The following is a 19,029-nucleotide window of genomic DNA, read 5'->3' on the forward strand; positions in this document are numbered from 1 at the left end:
TGGGAGCTATATAGAGCAGCCATGAAAGGGTCACGCAGGCAGGGCTGAGGTGTATCTATGGGAGATGGCGGGAGCATAGCACTTTGGAAGTGCTAGGCACACCTCCAGAATATGTGGCATGTCCACAATGTGATGCTGTCACAGCGCTTTCTCGAAGGGGGGCGTGACTCCTGCTTCCAAATCATAGAATGTTGGTAACTATGGGGGTCTATGATCACTAGCTAACATGGAAATGTTGCTGTAAATGCACTCTCTTCACCCCTCAACATACACATTAATGTGGGAGAGGGGTTACACTTTATATGGAAGTAGCAAGTTTGAGTAAATATTTCTTGTTAAACCGGTGCTTTCCACTATAAACTGAAGGCTATGCTTGTATATGCTTGTGTGTGAATCATTACAAACTGAAGTGATTGTTTATTTACCTGCTTATAAAATTTAGATTGAGGACATCGCACAAGCAATTATGTATTTTCTAAGATTTCTTCAAAGAAATGTTTCAGATGTAGTATTGGAAAATCTGATTTGTTAAATGACTGTATGTAAACAAAGCTGCTGCAGTATTACACTGTCTAATGGTAAAAGTTAGCTAGCTTTGCTTTTTTGTGTGTGTGAATTGAGTATATTGTTTTGTGCAGATCTTATTTTGGAGGCTGCAAGTACAATGAGAAGACAATATGATATTGCATTGTTATTTAGTGCTGCTTATATGTAGGTCTTGGGCTCAGTGCAAGTATAGAAGACTACCCATTTAAAACCCTCCTTCAGTTACAATTAAAGAGAACACCCATTTATGACACTGCCAGCTCCCTACTGTTAAAGATGAGTATATTTTTGTACCTACTTACCCTTAACTTTAGCACTATTCAAAAAAAGAATTCCTGATGTGTGAAATACTTGGTAAAAGCTGCTTTGTTTGTTCCCTGATTTATCTTGGGTTTGTAGGAATTAACTTTTTTTTTTTTTTTTTCCTTATTTTATGAACCTGGATTATTTCTTGTTATAAATGGATTAGACATGCTTATAGTAAAAAAAAAAAAAAAAAAAAGTATAATTATATTGTCAGTTCACTATGTTTTGCCTTTTACCAGTTTCAAACCAAACTTGCTCAAAATAACCACATGTGACTCCACACCAAAGTTTACTGAGCACTAATGAAATTTGTGTGGATTGCAACCAATCCTAGTAGAAAATGCAGTAGGTTGTGATCGGTATGGCTGTGTGTGCAGTTTGGCTTTCACTGTTGAACAGTTGGATCTGCAATTTTTGTCAATTCATGTGTTTGGCGAATAGGAAGCAACCCCTTTGTCATTTGATTTTAATGTGTGGCAAAATACTATAACTAATTTTCTCTGTCTTAATTCTGTTAGAATTAAGACATAGGTAGATTTCAATCTGAATGAACTGTATTAGATGGATAAGGATTGGGGGTACAGTTAATTCTATAATGAAGTGCAAGGATTATGGGGGAGGGAGAATTTGTTTTTTAATGGAAATTATTTGTGAAGTGTCTTTTTCCCATGTTTCTTATAGGAATTAGCGTAAAATAGAACGTAATCAGTGATTTTACTCAGTGCGAGGCAGTCTTCCTAAATTACTGGTGAGATAAACATTGAAATGGTGTAATCCTTTTTGCTTCTCTTCCCACACAAAACGCACTGCTGAAAATCCATAGCCAGCCTATTGGTTCTAGCAATGCACCAAGTACAGCATAGCAACAGATGGGTCTCCTTAGCTACTGTCTTTATTTTGTTTTATCAAATTAGAGATAATTGCATAGCCATCATAATTAACATATATATATATATATATATATATATATTTGGATTTCCAAATCTATTCATTTACCTTAAGTAATTCTTATGGTGTCTAAATGTTTTGGGTTTTTTTTGTCTGTAGGGATTGTAGCATGTTAACATTGTACGATAATATTCAGTATTTTTTTTAATATAGGCAGCAAATCTGGTGACTCGTTTTTGTAAATATACTGGGCCTCATTAGGACCATATACAACTACAGACTGCAATTTTGAACCTGTGCAAACCATGTTGTGATGCAAAGGGTGCAAATGCAATTTTTAAAGATGGCTGCCCAATATACCTAAAGTGGAAGATGAAGAAACAAAAAAGGGTCATAACTTTTTCATTAACTCTTTTATATTTGACTGAAAGAATCCCATCATAGTTACCACAGTTCACCACTTTATTAAATATTCAATACAAACGTATTTCCTGTATTGATTTGATGTAGTCCAAAGTGGAAAAAGACAGAACCTTTTGAAAAAATCCCCATAAAAAAAACCCCTGTGCACTAAGAATGATCCTGCAGCAAGATGATCCAAGTTGGAATTCCCCTTCACCGCCAGTTAAGCACAAGTGTGGGAAAACCTCTGTTGCTATCGGTCATAATAATTCCAGTGTTAAGTAACCTCCCATCTTAGTCCGGTCTTTTAATTGGATTTTTTTTTATTGCACAGTACAGCATCTGCGCTAGGAGCAGTGTGAGATAGAGCTATAGAGATATTTTCTTTAGTTTGCAGTGAAGTATTACTTTTTCTAATTTTTGTGTTACGTTGTAGTTTATTTCACACACAAATCTTTAAATGGACTGGACAAAACTATTGGCACCTTGTAGAAGTAGTTGGAAATAATAAGATTTCAAGCAAATTCTTCACCTTGGATCTGAACTCACAGTGGTGACTAGCAAGTGCCTGCAATATAAAAATAACTCATTAAACGAGTTTGAAAAGAGAAAAGGGCTCATTATTCTACTTTGTGTCACTGTGTGTACTGCAATGGTCATGGAGAGAAAATAAAGCTAGAGAGCCTAAGGAGGTGAGACAAAAGCTTGTAGCCAAGCATTAACAACTTCCAGGCCACAAATCAATCCCGATGTTCCTGTTTCCACTGTACATAATGTTATTACGAAGGTAAAGCCCATGGCACTGTAACCAGCCTTTCTGGACATGGCTTAAGAGAAAACTTGATTGAAGATTATCTCGCTGGATTTTTCGAATTTTGGAGAAAATACCTCGGTCAACTGCCAGACCAATTGAAGCTGACCTTCACAGGTACGAGAATTTTGACTCGCACCCTCTTTTGCAGGTTCAGTGAATTGTGGTTATGTGGTAGGAGGCCTAGGAAGGCCCTGCTGTTGAAAGACACATACGAAGGCCCGACTGGAGTTTGCCAAAACAAACCTTAACAAGAAAATTATTTTTGGGAGGATGTCCCGTTGACCGATTAAGACCAGATTAGAGCTTTTTGGTAAAGACAGCAATATTCTGTTTGCAATGAAAGAACATATATCCTACTGTCAAACATGTAGGTTTATTTATATTTTAGGGTTATGATGCATTTAGCATCAGGTGCCTTAAATGTGTGCATGGCATCATGAAATCTGGAGAACTTTTTTTTAATTCATTATCTTGCAGAACCTTTTCCATTAAGACCTGGAGAAACTCGCTAGTGTGATGAGCTTCAGTGTATTTTACTGCCAGTGACTTGGTGACTATTTCGTTCTTGTCACAAACAAATCTGATCTTAATCGCAAAATTGTTCACTCTGGGGGGTGTGCTCTGCAACAAGATGTGTTTGTTTGTTTTTTTGAATGTATCTGCTGTTATTGTTGCAGTAGCTTTGTTACTGACAAAATAGCTTGTAAATGAGGTCTGAGAGCGCCGCTGATTCCTTTTCTTGGCTGGACAATGAATTTGTGGGAATTAGTTTCTTGCTTTTTCTATTATCTTTTGCATTCACAGCTTAAATTTTTGAGTTTGGCTGAAATGTTCTAATATTGTTATGGGAACCTTCCTTAATACACCAACCCTTTGCCTTCAAAACAGCATAAATGCATCACTTCTTCTAGGTACACTTGCACGTAGTTTTTGAAGAAACTCTGCAGGGAGGATGTTCCAAACATCTTGGAGAACTAACCACCATCTGTGGATGTAGCCTTGCTCAAATCCTTCTGTCTCGTCATGTTATCCCAGACAGGCTCAATGATGTTGAGATCAGGTCTCTGTGGGAGCCATATCATCACTTCCAGGACTCCTCCTTGTTGTTCTTCTTTATGCTGAAGATAGTTCTTAATGACATTGGCTGTATGTTTGGGGTCGTTGTCCTGCAGCATAATAAAGTTGGAGCTAGTCAGACACCTCCCTGCTGGTACTGCATGATGGATAAGTACCTGCCTATATTTCTCAGCATTGAGGACACCATTAATCCTGAACAAAACCCTGACTCTATTTGCTGAAATGCAGCCCCAGACTTGCAAGGAACCTCCACCATGCTTCACTGTTGTCTGCAGACACTCAATTATTGTACCACTCTCCAGCCGTTTGAAATATTTGGCTGTTAAAAAAAGAGCAGTTTATTTGCCAAATTTTGACTCGTCAGTCCAGAACACCTGCTGCCATTTTTCCGCACCCCAGTTTCTATGAGTTTGTGCATAGTTGAGTCGCTTGTCCTTGTTTCCCCGTCGAAGGTTGGCTTAGTGGCTGCATTTCTTTCATAAAGCTACTTCTGGACAGATTTCTCTGAACAAGAGATGGGTGTATCTGGGTCCCTCTGGTTGGTTCCAGTTCTGAGCCAAATGGCGTACTATTCTGTCCAGAAAGAAGTAGGGCACAAATTGATGCAACAGCATTATAATGGCCCCATGCTTCATTCACCTACTAGACTGAAATAATTACCAGTTGCTGACCTCTGTCTCGTCACACATGATTACCATGTAGGTGTCATATTTTACATGCTTTCTATCTAAACTACAATTAAAGTTTAGGATAATTAAATCTGTGCAATACATGATTTTGTTAAGATTTGAGTAATAGTTTAGGTCATGAAATGGTAGAAATTGTGTAAACTGTGAAGTCGGGATTGTGTAATTATATAGAAGTGTAGTGGGTGATGGCAGCATGGGGTAATTATAGTGGTATAATATATACTTTTGCATGATCTTCTTTGGACAGAAATAGTCCTTAAAATGTTAAGAGGAGTAATTGAATTCCTTAAAAAAACAGTTAGTGACCACTTCTGCTAACAAGTAATTGATTGCTTATTATTTAGTGTAGAATATGATAGTGAAATGGTGTATTGCATTTTATTTAATGACCCTACTGTCATATATTCTCTCCAGTAACTATTAAAGATGTTGGTATAGCAGGTGTGAGGATTAACATTGTGCATTACACTCCTATGACCGATCTCCTGTACAATTACCAGAATTATTGATATCGTATTATATGTTACTTACACTCGCAGATCACCAGACATTTCAACTTCATTTTGCCCTGCAGCTACAGATTGTTTTTGTTCCAACCCCCCCTTGTTTTGAAAAATTGTATTGTCCTCCAAACAGAGAACAACCTCTGCTGTGCTGGTCTTTGTTCATTTTTTTTCTTTCTTTGTTTTAACATCACTTTATTGGTTTTCTCCTCCTGCCGATTAGTTTCTTTTCTGCAAGATAATGTCCAGGCTCATGTTCAGAGACACATTAGACTGATCTGGAGGAATTGCTGGGAATAATGAGTCATGGATGCCTGTACATGCGTTTAATGCGATCACTGATATAGTATAAATTTTCATTTTTAGCTGGGGTCTGAATATTTCTACCAACTCTAACTCCACAGCCCTGGTGAAGACTATCCTCAATACGTGGAGAAAATGTTAAACGGACATTGCGAAGATCAGGATGTCGCTCCAAAGTGGAAGACAGGACAAGGAGAAAACTCATCAGGAAGGCTACCAACAGGCATACAGCGACATTAAAGAAGCTGCAGGAACTGGTCACTAGCTGCAGGTGACAACCGTCTCCCATATTTTGCACACATCTGGGCTATGGTGTAGGGTTAGGAGATGGAAGCAATTTCTTGGAAAAACACAAATCTATATTTTGTGTGCAAAATTTAGATAAACTCAGTCACTCCAAACCACGTGGAAAAATGTCTTTACGGTCTGGACAATACAAATACATCACTCAAAGATAACTATTGTGAAGAATGTTGATAGCAGCATTTTGCTTTGGGATTGCTTAGCTTTAGATGGGACAAAGGCTGTGGTGGGATAGAGAGTATAATTACCTCAAAATATTTTGGAACAAAACCTGCTGGCATCTGTCAGGATGAAAAGGACTTTCACTTTCTAATATCCTAACTATCCAAAGCACACATCCAGGTCAACCAAGAAATGATTTCACAAAAGGAAGATCAAAGTCTTGGAATGGCCCAGTCAGAGGCCAGACCTTAATTCCATTGAAAACCTGGGAATAACCTAAAGAGGGTTTTGCCTCACAATTTGATGGGCCTTGAATTTGTTGAAGAGAAAAGTAGGATAGATTCTAACTGTGTGGTAACTGCAGTAATTTCATATATTTAGGACAAAGTAAGGACATGTCAATAGTCAGACATAATATATCTTGATAGAATCCCCTTGCCAGCAACAACATGCGGGGGAAATCATCAGGAAACTTAAGGTCAAAATAAGTGAACACTTGAGAAACCTCCAAAAAGGCTTTTATTTACGTAACCTTTCCCAAAACTGTGCTTCACAACTTTGAACTGAAAAAAGAAACACTGTATGGTCTGAATATAGATTTTGAAGTATACTCCTTACCACAGGAAAGTACCATCAGGAAGATAATTCTGGAGCTATTATAGTCCCAGGTGATTTTTTTTTTTTTTTTTTTTTTTTTTTTCCAGATCGATAATAGGAGTATAATTTAACACAGCTGTTTGAACTTAGACAAATATTTTAAAGGCTGCTAAACATCAAGAGACAATCTGCTTTAAATCTCTGGAAAGTCAGGGTTGGTTAACAGTGTGTCACTCAACTTAATCTTAAAATTCAATTAGTAGGAGTATGTGATTAAAATGTATTGAAAATAAAAATAATGTATTGCCAAGATTGCATCGCTTATAAATCTGAGATGAGCAAATTGTTTCAAATAATGTTATATAATCAAGCTGGACATACTCAAATGAGATTAAGATAATGTGGGCTGATTCACTTTTTATTCACTATATATCTATATCAGCCACAAGATTAAAACAACTTGCCTAATATTGTGTAGGTCCTCCTTGTACCGCCAAAACAGCTCTGACCTGTCAAGGCATTGACTCCACAAGACCTCTGAAGGTGTCTGGCATCAGGACGTTAAATCCTGTAAGTTATGAGGTAGGGCTCCATGGTTCTGACAGCTCATCCCACAGATGCTCGATCAAACTCAGACCTAGAGAATTTGGAGACAAAATCAACACCTTGAGCCTTGTCATGTTTCTCAAACCATCCCTGAACAATTTGTGAAGTGTGGCAAGATGCATTCTCCTGCTGAAAGAGGCCACTGCCATCAGGGAATACCGATGCCATGAAAGGGTGTACCTTGGTGTGCAACTATTTTTAGGTAGGTGGTACGTGCCAAAGTAACTTCCACATGAATACCAGGTTTCCCAGCAGAACATTGCCCAGAACATCACACTGCCTCCGCTGGCTTGCCTTCTTTCCATAGTGCATCCTGGTGTCGACCCTTCCTCGGGTATACGACGCACACGCAAACAACCATCCACATGGTTTAAGAGAACTTGATTCATCAGACCAGGCCACATTCCTCCATTGCTCTGTGGTTCAGTTCTGGCGCTCACTTGCCCATTGTAGGCTCGTTCGGCAGTGGACAGGGTCAGCATGGGGCAATCTGACCTCTATGCATCAAGCTGCAATGCACTGTGTGTTCTGACACCTGTTTATCATAGCCAGCATTAACTTTTTCAGCATTTTGTGCTACAGTAGTTCTTTTGTGGGATTGGACCAGACGGGCTACCCTTCGCTTCCTATGCGCATCAACATGCATCCTTATGCTTGCCCATTTTGCCTGCTTCCAACACATCAACTTCAAAAACTGAGTGTTCACTTGCTGCCTAATATTTCCCACCCCTTGACAGGTGCTATTGTAATTAGATAATCAATGTTATTTCCTTCACTTTTCAGTGGTTTTAATGTTGTGGAGGATTGGTGTGTTTTATATGTTGTGCTAAGCAAGCTGAATAGATGATTTAATAGGCAATCAAAATTCTATATAATCGGAGACTTTCTGAGTTCCACTGTGGAATGCTCTGTAGATGCCACGGGTCTGTACAGGGAACTGTAAAACGTTCCACAGCGGAATGGCAGCACCAGTGCTCCCGGTCGATTTCTGGAGAGACAGTGTGGATAACCGCTGGTTAACTGATGAGACTCAACAACACTTACTAATCCACAATGGGAGAGGCTTCAGATCTACAGTGGAGCTCTGAAGATAATTTAAACTGGCAACATACACTGAGAACTATTTGGATGTGCGTTTACACTTGAATCTGCTAAATCTGCTCAATAGTGAAATATTGGACACAGAAACATCTAGGATAGGGAATTCCATTAATTTGCAGTTTGGACAGAGGCTTCCACTGTGAATACGGGTTGAAACTTTCTATCAGAACTACTTTCTTATTCAAGATTAATACATTGTTCCATTCTCTGAAACAGTGATCTAGAGTGGAGAGTTTGGACATAATTATTTGTGATTAGTGAGAGAGTGACACTTTGCCACAATGCTGTATGGTTATTTGTGATCAGTTTTAACTAGATTTATTTCCTTTTTTGAAATATTGATTATATTTTGGAGTAATGTTTGAGGCCTCATTTTGGCTACTGAGATTCTTTAAGATTGGATCTTGATACATATTTGTTCTGCATTATTTGTACCACAGCTCAGTGTATTCTTCAGCATATGAAACCGTGTTTGTATTAACACCACCTTCATATTTTATTTTATTTTTTTTCTCTCTGTAGAAATATCCAGTTTTTTTCACATATTTTGTTATTTTACATAGGCACTATAACATTGATGCAATTGTAGCACTAGGTTGCTTTCTGTTTGTTTAGTTGTAATGGGCTTCAATGCCTTACAGCCCTCTTGCCTCACTATTTCTGGTTACCTTGAGTGAAGGTTTTAATGTCTTATTGTTTCTATAAAAGTGGGATAGAATTGCAGAGTTGATAGTCTTGTTCAAAAAGACTCGCTGCTATAGTAGAATGAAAAGTAATTCCACAAAATATAGGTTTAGGGGATGTGCGTACTTCTGTTGTACATTTTTATTTTCACTTTTTCCTAAACATAATCTACTTATTTTTCACTTGAACTTTGTGCAGTATGGAAATGCGTATTTTTTTAGTAATCAAACCCCCAGAGATAACGATCAACTAAACATGAGCCCCACAATGTTGTGTGTAAACGATTGCATATCTGACACACTGGTTCCCCTGTCCCTGTAATGTCAGCTACAATTGTTTTGTACGTTTCAACAGTTACCGGTCTTCATCAGGCCTTTAGAAGCTAAGTAACTGTTTTGCGTTAATAGATGTTATTTATATTCCTACAAAATGCTGGTCATGTTTATTTCCATTGAATTAATGTTTATATTCCATTGATATTTCAATATCTCTTAAATAAATATTACTTTGATAACAAGTTTATGTAGCTATGTGTTTTGTATTTTTTTTTAGTTTTTTTTTTATGTCCACTCACAATGCATCCTCTCTGTTTTTCAGATGTGGCTTTAGTGCACTCACAATGTCAAGAGAGCACGTTGCTGGAAAGTATATTAGGACATCTTAGCCCACTTGAAACAGGAGGTTGTATTACTCTTGGATGCCCTGAACAATCTGCTGGGTCTCTGTTGTTGCTGTAGACAATCTTCAGACTCGGAAGGAAATTTTCTTGCAGACTATAAATAGTAGTTTTAATTTTTTTATTTTTTTTTGCCACGTATCGTAAAATTGACCAACATGTCTACCTCCTCGCTGCGCCGTCAGATGAAAAACATAGTACACAACTACTCTGAAGCTGAAATCAAAGTGAGAGAGGCTACGTCAAATGATCCTTGGGGCCCATCTAGCTCTCTCATGTCAGAAATTGCAGATCTCACCTACAATGTGGTGGCGTTTTCTGAAATAATGAGCATGATATGGAAGCGGCTTAATGACCATGGGAAGAACTGGAGACATGTCTATAAAGTAAGGTTATATACACTTAATACTAAAATCTTGGACAACAAGCACCATTTTTCCAATGTACAATACAGTTAAGCTGCCAGGTATTGTTGTGACTGTAGTAAAACTATGCTGCAGCCATAACGTTCTGATTTCTAGAAATGCTGCTATACAGTCCAAACCACATAAAGATGATGTGGTTATATTGACTCTTGTTATCTGTATTCAGCTCGGGAACCAAAAACACAAATGTAGCGGTGTAAGGAAATGACTGTATTAAGAAGAAGAAATAAAAAGGTGTTCCCTTATGTTGTTGTTATAGTAGCTTTACCACAATGCTTCTTGTTAGGTGATATATTCTTGGCCAACACAGTTACATATAAATTCTAGACTTTGGTTACAGTTGCCTTTTGCTGTCTTATTTTTCACTTGTTCTATGTCAAAGTATAGTTACTTAGGTGTAAAACTATGTCAACGTTTTTCAAATGTAGATGCAACTTTTATGAATATGTGGTATATCTGTTGTTATTTGTGAAATACAGCAAGTGCTTTACTGCTAAACATAAATAATGAATCAGACCCAATCAGAAGGCAAGCCTGGACAAGGAATTATACAATGTATAACAGCAGCCAGTAATAATGTCAATACACCTGGGATCTATGCCTAATAACTTCCTATCCTAACTGTATTCTAGTATTCACACAATCACTCGTTATTTACTTTAAATCACTGGGAAAAAACTAGTTTTTACACATCTAAAGTGCCCTTCGGACACCATCCTTAAATAATGGTTACTGAACACAAGAATCTGATATTCAAGATATAAAATGAACCTCTTCCTTTTTTAGCTTAATAAAGCCTAATACCTGTGTAGACAGATTAGATTTGTATGGTGAATTATTTGCAATTTACTGAATACAGCTACCTAGTCCAATAAAGATGCCGGTCCATACACGGATGTCTTAAAGAGAAGTGAAGCCACAGTTTGACATTAATACACAATCTTTGACATGTTACAATGAGCTTAATGTATTACTTTAACTCCTCTGCAACTGGTTGTCAGGTTAAGAGGGAACCGCCTTTTTAACTAAACAAGCAGACCGTTACTAAAAGCTAGACAGACTTGCTTATGCAGTGTTCTCATCAGTGTGTCGGAGCAAATTGAGAGCTTTGAATGCTAGTACTCTTCTTGCTGTAAAACACTATTTGTAAGCACCAATCTAGCACCACCCTTGAGGCTAGATTTACTAAGCTGCGGGTTTGAAAAAGTGGGGATGTTGCCTATAGCAACCAATCAGATTCTAGCTGTCATTTTGTAAAAGGTACTAAATAAATGAAAGCTAGAATCTGGTTGCTATAGGCAACATCCCCACTTTTTCAAACCCGCAGCTTAGTAAATCTAGCCCTTAGTCTTTATACTTCACACTTGTTTCTACAGCCAGTAATCTGTGTGACAACACCACTTTTTAGTTATAGATGTGTATTCTCTTAGCAGAAAACACTTAACTGATTAACATTTTGGTTTCTTAAAAAAAAAACTTAAAAAAACTACTTCCCTCCACACTTACTTAGGTTGCTGATATTTGCTGTTTTTAACACCAGCGAGGACGTGCATAATTGACTATAGTTTAATTTTCTAGATTTTATTCCATTTTTAATTTACTTATGTTCCTTCGTAGGCTATGACTCTTATGGAGTACTTAATAAAGACTGGCTCAGAGCGGGTAGCACAACAGTGTAAAGAAAACATATATGCTATTCAGACATTGAAAGATTTCCAGTATGTGGACAGAGATGGGAAAGATCAAGGTGTTAATGTCCGCGAAAAGGCTAAACAGTTAGTTTCTCTACTGAAGGATGATGAAAGGCTTAAGGAAGAAAGAGCACATGCGCTAAAGACTAAGGAGAAGCTAGCACAAACCTCAACATGTACGTATTTGGAAATTTATGCTTTACATTATTGATTTAGTCTCAGGTTATGTATGACATGTACAATTTCTATGACTGGTGTCTAGGAACTTGAGGGCACAGCAGATTGGATTCATATTCATCAAGTATTTAAACAAGCCAGTGAGCATTCCTGCTAAATAAAAATAGAAGGGTTACATTACATGTGTGGGTATCTTTCTCTGTAATTGCACTTCTATACCCAGGATCTTCTTAAAATGCGGTAGAGAGTGTTCTTAATGATGTTTGTATGCCCATGTGTTTTTTTGTTTGGGGGTTTTTTTGTTGCATTTTTTGTGTTTTGAAATGTGTTTTTGCAGCTAATTTTTACTGCAACTATAGGACCTAGGATATACGCGCATGGTTGGTCCCATGCGGGTATAAATTAGAGAAACCAAAATGTAGTGTCTTATCCTTAAGTTACCAGCGTTTTTTATTTAACTCTATGATAAATGTTATTTTCACTGTACTTTTTAAATTAAGTGTTTTTAGTAATATTTTGCATTTACATTAACCATATAACAAAACAGTGGTCATTCAAACCTACAATAATACTACAACTAAACTACAAAGAGCCCACGGTAATTAGAAAATAATTACATAATAAACGTATACTATAGCAGGGACAACTATCAGAAAAGCATACTTAATGGTTCATAAATGTCATTTATTAAGTACTAGAAAGCAGATGGCACTTAATATACTGAATGCTCATATAGGTGGTTACAGAGACAGAAGTTGACTATCGATGTGAGGAGCAACGAAAACAAGGATACCCATGTTTAATACAGTGGCAAGAATATACAGGTTGGTGTAACTGGGATATTAGACCTTAATGATCTCAAGGACTGCCAGAATTATAATCCAGTACAAGGCAAGGATATGAGATCTAGTACACAGGGCTGGGCACTCTGCAGGAGTAATCTAATCCAAATCATCCTCCAAGGACTGCACAGCATACCTAGAATTGGTGCTTCTAGACCAGATCTTATAGTACTTCTGTATGGCATTCCTGGAACTACAGATGTATCTTTCCTGCGCTACAATATCGTTTACTAGCGCAATCCATTTGTGAAGTTTGAGTTTTCGCTAACCATCCAGGTTCTGACAGTAATATCCTTGGCTGAAACAACTAGATTGAACATATTCAGATTAGAATTTACTTAGTAAGCGAAGTAATGAAATCCCAGACACCCATTTCGGCATATAGGTGAGGGATATCCACCCTGGTATTCTGTATACCTTCTAATGTGGCAGCCCATGAAGTATCTTAAATGGAGCAGGACTGGATGAGGTGTTGAGGCCATTTAAATGGGTTGCAAGAATAATTTTTTTATTTGCAAATAACTGTAAAACATGCAAATTACTCTTGTAGTTGGTAACCTTATTTAAGGCAATTATTCATATATAGGCGACCAATTGAGATGATCAGACATTAACCTTTCCTAACTTACACAGCTCCCTAAAGTTACCTGAAGTAATACCTTTACTCTCCAACGTCCAATATATCATGTTCCATAAATATATTGTCTAAGAATCTGTACGGTTCCCCTGGTGACCCTAACACCTAAAAGAATTTGAAGGAGAGAGTGTGAGTATCCCATCTGCGCATGAAGAAAGCTACGCAGTGAATCACCTGGAGGGCTCCCTTTTCAGGGAGTTAACTAATCACCAGTTCTATGTTAGGAGGAACATAATCTTGCATGTTATTTTTTTATACAGATTCCCAATTATTAAACTCTCCCACTGCAGGGTGTTTTGAGCCACTTTGCTCCTGGTAGCTTGCAACAGATAAGGAATATGCTGAATTTGAATCAATCCTAACTCTTGAGAACTCACCATAGCTATCAAGATGTAGTAAATTGCTAAGGAAGTTCTTTGCGTCTTTCAGAAAAAAGAAGCATGTCATCAGCATACAATTCCGTTTTATCAACCGTATCCCCAACAGTCAGGTCAAGCACCCCATGATGTCTAGTACCTCTACGCAGATCCGAAGAGCCAGAAACCTACCCATGTACACATACTATGGGCAGCTGAAGCAGAATAAAACAACTGCACCCATTCTATAAATTTGGGGCCCATACCAAATCTTTGCTTAACCTCCCAGAAAAAGCACCACTCTATAAAATAAAAGGCCTAGTTATTCAAGGACACAGCTACTGCCTCATTGAGCAGAGTGGATAGCATCTGTTGATGAGTAAACGGCTCCAATCCATCCAAAACTAACTTAAGACATCTATCTCCTGCATTGCTCATCATGAAGGAGCACAGGAACTGCCCAAACTCTGTGTGGCAGCCACTGCTTGGTTCTTTATTTTTTTTTTTTCCCCCTATTTAGGATTGCTGTACAGACCCAGAACTTCAATGTATAAAAAAGGTTTAAGTGCTTTTTCCATCACTTAAAATACTGTATAACTGGCTGGAAGCAGTTATCTTGTATCAAGTATATAATGTACAGCGTAATAAGGGATACAGGGTATGAGAATCCCAAGTGTGCAGGTTATCAACACAGAATTATCCTCCAGGTGCAGAACTAGAGTACAAGCTTGGGTTTTATGTCACTGTGTGATACCAACTAATGACTGTAAAATACTTGTACTGCAACCTAACAACTACAGGGTTGTGACTGTGTCATGCATTGATATATAAGCAGGTAATTGCTGGGATTTCTTTCAGCCCCAGATCTGGGTCAGTTAATTGCGAGCCCACTACTGTGCTTCGTGTTTGTCCTGCACGGACCACTGGGGGCGGCAATGTGTAATGACTGCTCCAGTGACCACTGTTATCTTCATCCTCAGGGCAGACAGTGATCGAGTTGAGTTGATCGCCTGCACGTCTACAGGCCCTACAGCAAGAAGCACAGGTCTGGATGTCTGTGAGCAGCCTATCTGTTCAGACCAGCGCCCAATCAAGTAGTGGCTAGGGTACAGGGGAGAGACACTCCGAATGAGCAGGGAGTTATGTAGAACCCAAGTGTTCACTTTGTAGCTGGCTTGTGCCGTTCGCTGGACCTAAAGGATAGGCAAGACTGAATTTGAGCAGGAGAGTCAGTGTGACTTACTATGCGCTCATCCAAGTCACGTTCCCGTCCCCATATTTTTGACATATTTTTTTTTTTTTTTGTATTTTTTTTTATTGCACTAAATTTCTTCACTGCCAGACTGGTTTGTCTACTCTGCTTTTATGGATGGAGGTGAACACTAACTTCCTAAAAAAAAATATAAAGTTATGTTGCAAAGTTTGTTTTATTTTTCAATGTAAATAACACCTTAAAATGGAGGTCATATGTCTATTTAATGATGTAATGTTCCGGCTGCGTGGCTTCTTACTTTATCCCAGAGGCTTACTGTCCTTTGGTTCTCTGCTAGTGAGTTCTTCATAGGTATGTTTCTCCACAGTACCTAACAGTTTAAAACACTTAGAACTCAAACAAGATATGGAAACATTGCTTTATAAGTCATTATAATATCGCTCATATTTTATTTAAATCTACCACTTGAGGTATTTTCAGCTATAACTTTTGACGATCTCCCCAAAGCAAACATGTAGTGCTACCATTTGCATACCATACATCTATGTACAAGAATAACTGTTTGATTGTCCCTCATAACCTTTCTTTAAAACTTTTGTCTGTGTCCTGCATATGAAATCTACTCTTTCATAGAAGGTTTTACCACTGACTTTTAAAAAAGCAATTATGGCAGCATCTTATCTGAAAAGACTGAGCGTATGAAACTAATATACAATAATTTGGAGTACTTTTGATACTCTTCAAAATAAAAATATAAAAAAACTCCTGTCTGAACATACCCTTAAACTAAATCTGGTGCAGGACCTGTTTATATTGTATTTGTTTCACTGCACAGGCAACATTGGTATATATAGCATACATTATAGTGAAGATATTGCACCTCATATATGAAAGGAGCTGGATGCGCTGTGCAAAACACCTTGGTTTTACAGGGGTGAACCTAAATGGCCGCTAAGAGCGCACCACAAGGTGTGTGTTTTACTTTCCACACTCGTTCAACTCCTCCAAAAAGAAGACGTGCGCCTTTTCCCTTCAACTCCAGAAGGAATGCTGCAAGGGTGTCTTCTCTATTCATCCCTCTTTGCTTCGGCTATTGAGCATTTTGCTATCCCGATCTGCATGTCCATTAATATTGAAGAGCCAAAGTTGGGGGCTTTAAAGATGGTGTTCCTGTATGTATCCTGTATCTGGCTGGTGCAGTGCTCTTGCTGAGGGCTGTACTGGAGCCAATGTATACCTTTGGCCAGGTTTCTGCTCTTTGTATAAACTGTGATCAACCCCTCGTGTTTTCAGTTGATCGTCTATGTAGCAGAGAAGCATAGGCTCCATTGGAGGTGGGAAATTTTAATACATAGGATTTATGGGACATAACGATCGGTCACAATTTATTAAGACGTAATTTCCAATATACTTCCCTTTTATGTGCAGGGTTCACCCAAGCTTTGCAGCTAACCACAGATGGCTTACATTTCCAAATTTGTAGTCTTTCTTGGGGGCCTACCTGCTGTGTCTCACTGTGGGGGGTTTTTCTTGGCCATCAGAAAACTGCTGTGGTGTAGAAAGCAGCAGTCAGGGGTTAGTACTGCACTAGGTAATTTTTTCTTTTATTAGGGTGCTCCTTTTCTACAAAGTTTACAGTTTAAAGATATTTTGCAAGTAGTTTTGTTAACTTTCTAATGATACCAATTTGCACCCTGTAGGGTAATTCCTACTTGACACATTTTCAGACTTTTCTAGTAGTTCAGATCTGGGTATGACATGGATAAAAGCATTGCAGGATATAGCCTCAAATGCTTTCCTTAAGTTTGGGCTATGTTGTAGCTATTTGTTCCATACGTGGATTCTATTCAGATTGTTGATTTGGACATGCCATATTCGCTCAGTACCCTGTTCCATTCTTGTTACTAGTAACTGACTCAGTTGAGGATCGTCAGATTAGGAAACTGTTGTCTGAGCCTATTTCTAGTATTAACTGGCAATTGGTTAATGATCACTCGCTTATTTAACCAATGCTTTGTAAAGTAGCAACAGATGTTAACAGAGTTGAAATGAGATGATCAGTTGCTAACATTAGTCATGTCGGCCCATGACTTGTTAATTTAATCATGTTTTCTTAGAAGGGTATATATTACACATGTCTGCCTCAAATTATGAAGCCAGAAGTCAGATTCTTGCCCTAAATGTTCAAATGCAAGTTTTTGGTTATTTTCCCATACTGTTTGTTCTTGTAAGAAATTTGAGAAGTTTTGTTGGGAGGCTGAGGGTCTGGTGGCTAGACTCCTATTATACCAATCTCCTCAGATCTAAGAGTTTTCTGTTTTGGGCCAGTGGAAGCAGTGGGTCCCACCACAAATTAAAGTTTATAGCAGGAGACAAAAAAGTTTATGCAATGCTTATACTTTGTACCCGCTTTTACCAGAACTTATGAGTAATGTTCTCAAAGCGTACCTGCAGCACAGAGTACTAAACGAGTGGTCCCAGAGAAGTCTATTGTATTTAGAGATGCTCACTGACCTCCGTGTTTTGGTTTTGGATCTGTATTACCTTCGGGTTTTTGTTTTGTTTAGCTAATTTTTACAAAATTCCTTTTTTTGGGGGTAAAATCACATAACTTTGGTATTATTTTGTACCTACATTATTATTAACCTTACTAGTACTAAACTCCAGGGATTTACATTAAATTTTTACCATCTCACAGGTCACAATATGCTTTTCATACACTTTCAGCCAAATACTGCAGCGAGCTGGCTGGATGTTAAGCGACAGAGCAACGACACAAACACACTACAGTTTATATCACATTAGGAGAGGTAGCATGTACAATTTATCAAGCCAAGCAGTTCATCCACAAGGAGTGCCACGTTTGTGGCTGAAGTGCAAGTCCAACATGGCCCTCCCTAAACAAGCTAACAACAGGCTTATTAGAGTAATGGCAGAAACACGCATCAGTGCCAGGAAAGATTAATGGTGCAAGATGGAATTGTCCTTGGGCCCTCCCACCCACCCATATGTTGGATCTTACAAAGGACATGCACACTTTAACAAACCAAGCACTTCAGTGACAAGGGCTGCCACTTTTGTGGCTGAAGTGCTTTGTTTGTTTGGGCCCCCACTAAATCGGCTATCAATGCCTTAAAGGCAGGCTAGACCAACAGTTCTGCAAAATGAATTATACACTGTCAAGATGTTGTCATCATCTTCAGCATCATCCTCACCCTCATCAGTGTGTACATCATCATTACAGACTATTAGCTAATCTCCGCTGGAATCCGCCATTACAAAAGTGTCAGTACTTGGATGTATTTGCCGGTGAAGGCCTTCCTTGTGGAAGATGCAGTTCATTTTGGTGAACATCATCTTTTCCACATCATTAGGAAGTAACCTCCTACGTCGATCACTGACAAGGTTCCCGGCTGTGCTGAAGACTCTTTCTGACTACACACTGGAGGGTGGGCAGCTTAGATATTGCAAAGCAAGTTTGTACACGGGTTTCCAAATTGCTTGTTTTCCTCCCAGTATGGAAAGGGACTGTCTGACATTTCAATTTCAATGAACTCTTTAAAATAATCCTCCACCATCCTTTGCATATTAATAGTAGGATCGGATGGAGTTATGGCCAAGGTCGCACTTTTTTTGCTAAAATCTTTCAAACCAGCCCAGATGTCAAACTGTTGTGGTCTGCCACCTGCGTCATCCCTGCTTCTCTTTGGAAAGTGCAATTTTTTACGAGAAGCAGCTGCCTGAGAAACTGAAGTAGGAGACGTCGTCAACCCAAGGACCAGTTCAGCGGTCAACTTGCTGACCAGGAGCTCCTTGCATCTGTTCAGATCTCAGTCATTTGGAAGCAAAGAATCTACGTAGGTCTTAAACCTAGGATCAAGTACAGTCGCCAAAACATAGTGATCTGACTTCAAGATTTTAATAACTCTTGGATCGTTGCAAAACAAATTAAGTACTTGATCTACAAGGCAACATACTTTGCGGAATTGCTTTCCTTCATCTCCTCCTTCAGTTTGTCAAGCTGCTTTTCC

General features: G+C 38.4%; 1 protein-coding gene across 8 annotated transcripts in view; it reads left to right on the top strand.

The window, feature by feature from the left end:
- The window catches only part of EPN1 (epsin 1), a 75,174-nt gene that overhangs the window by 16,508 nt on the left and 39,637 nt on the right, over positions 1–19,029 (top strand). For 7 of the 8 annotated variants that reach the window (XM_075189994.1, XM_075189996.1, XM_075189998.1 and 4 more), the window contains exons 3-4: positions 9,579–10,043; positions 11,700–11,949. In XM_075189994.1, coding sequence (XP_075046095.1) covers positions 9,816–10,043; positions 11,700–11,949 — 478 coding nt within the window. In that variant the 5' untranslated portion in view covers positions 9,579–9,815. Of the gene's footprint in view, positions 1–5,629; positions 5,800–9,578; positions 10,044–11,699; positions 11,950–19,029 lie in introns of all 8 variants that reach the window. The other variant, XM_075189995.1, reaches the window with a different exon arrangement.

The sequence above is a fragment of the Mixophyes fleayi genome, chromosome 11 (genome assembly GCF_038048845.1).
Source record: "Mixophyes fleayi isolate aMixFle1 chromosome 11, aMixFle1.hap1, whole genome shotgun sequence".
Classification (NCBI taxonomy): domain Eukaryota; kingdom Metazoa; phylum Chordata; class Amphibia; order Anura; family Limnodynastidae; genus Mixophyes; species Mixophyes fleayi.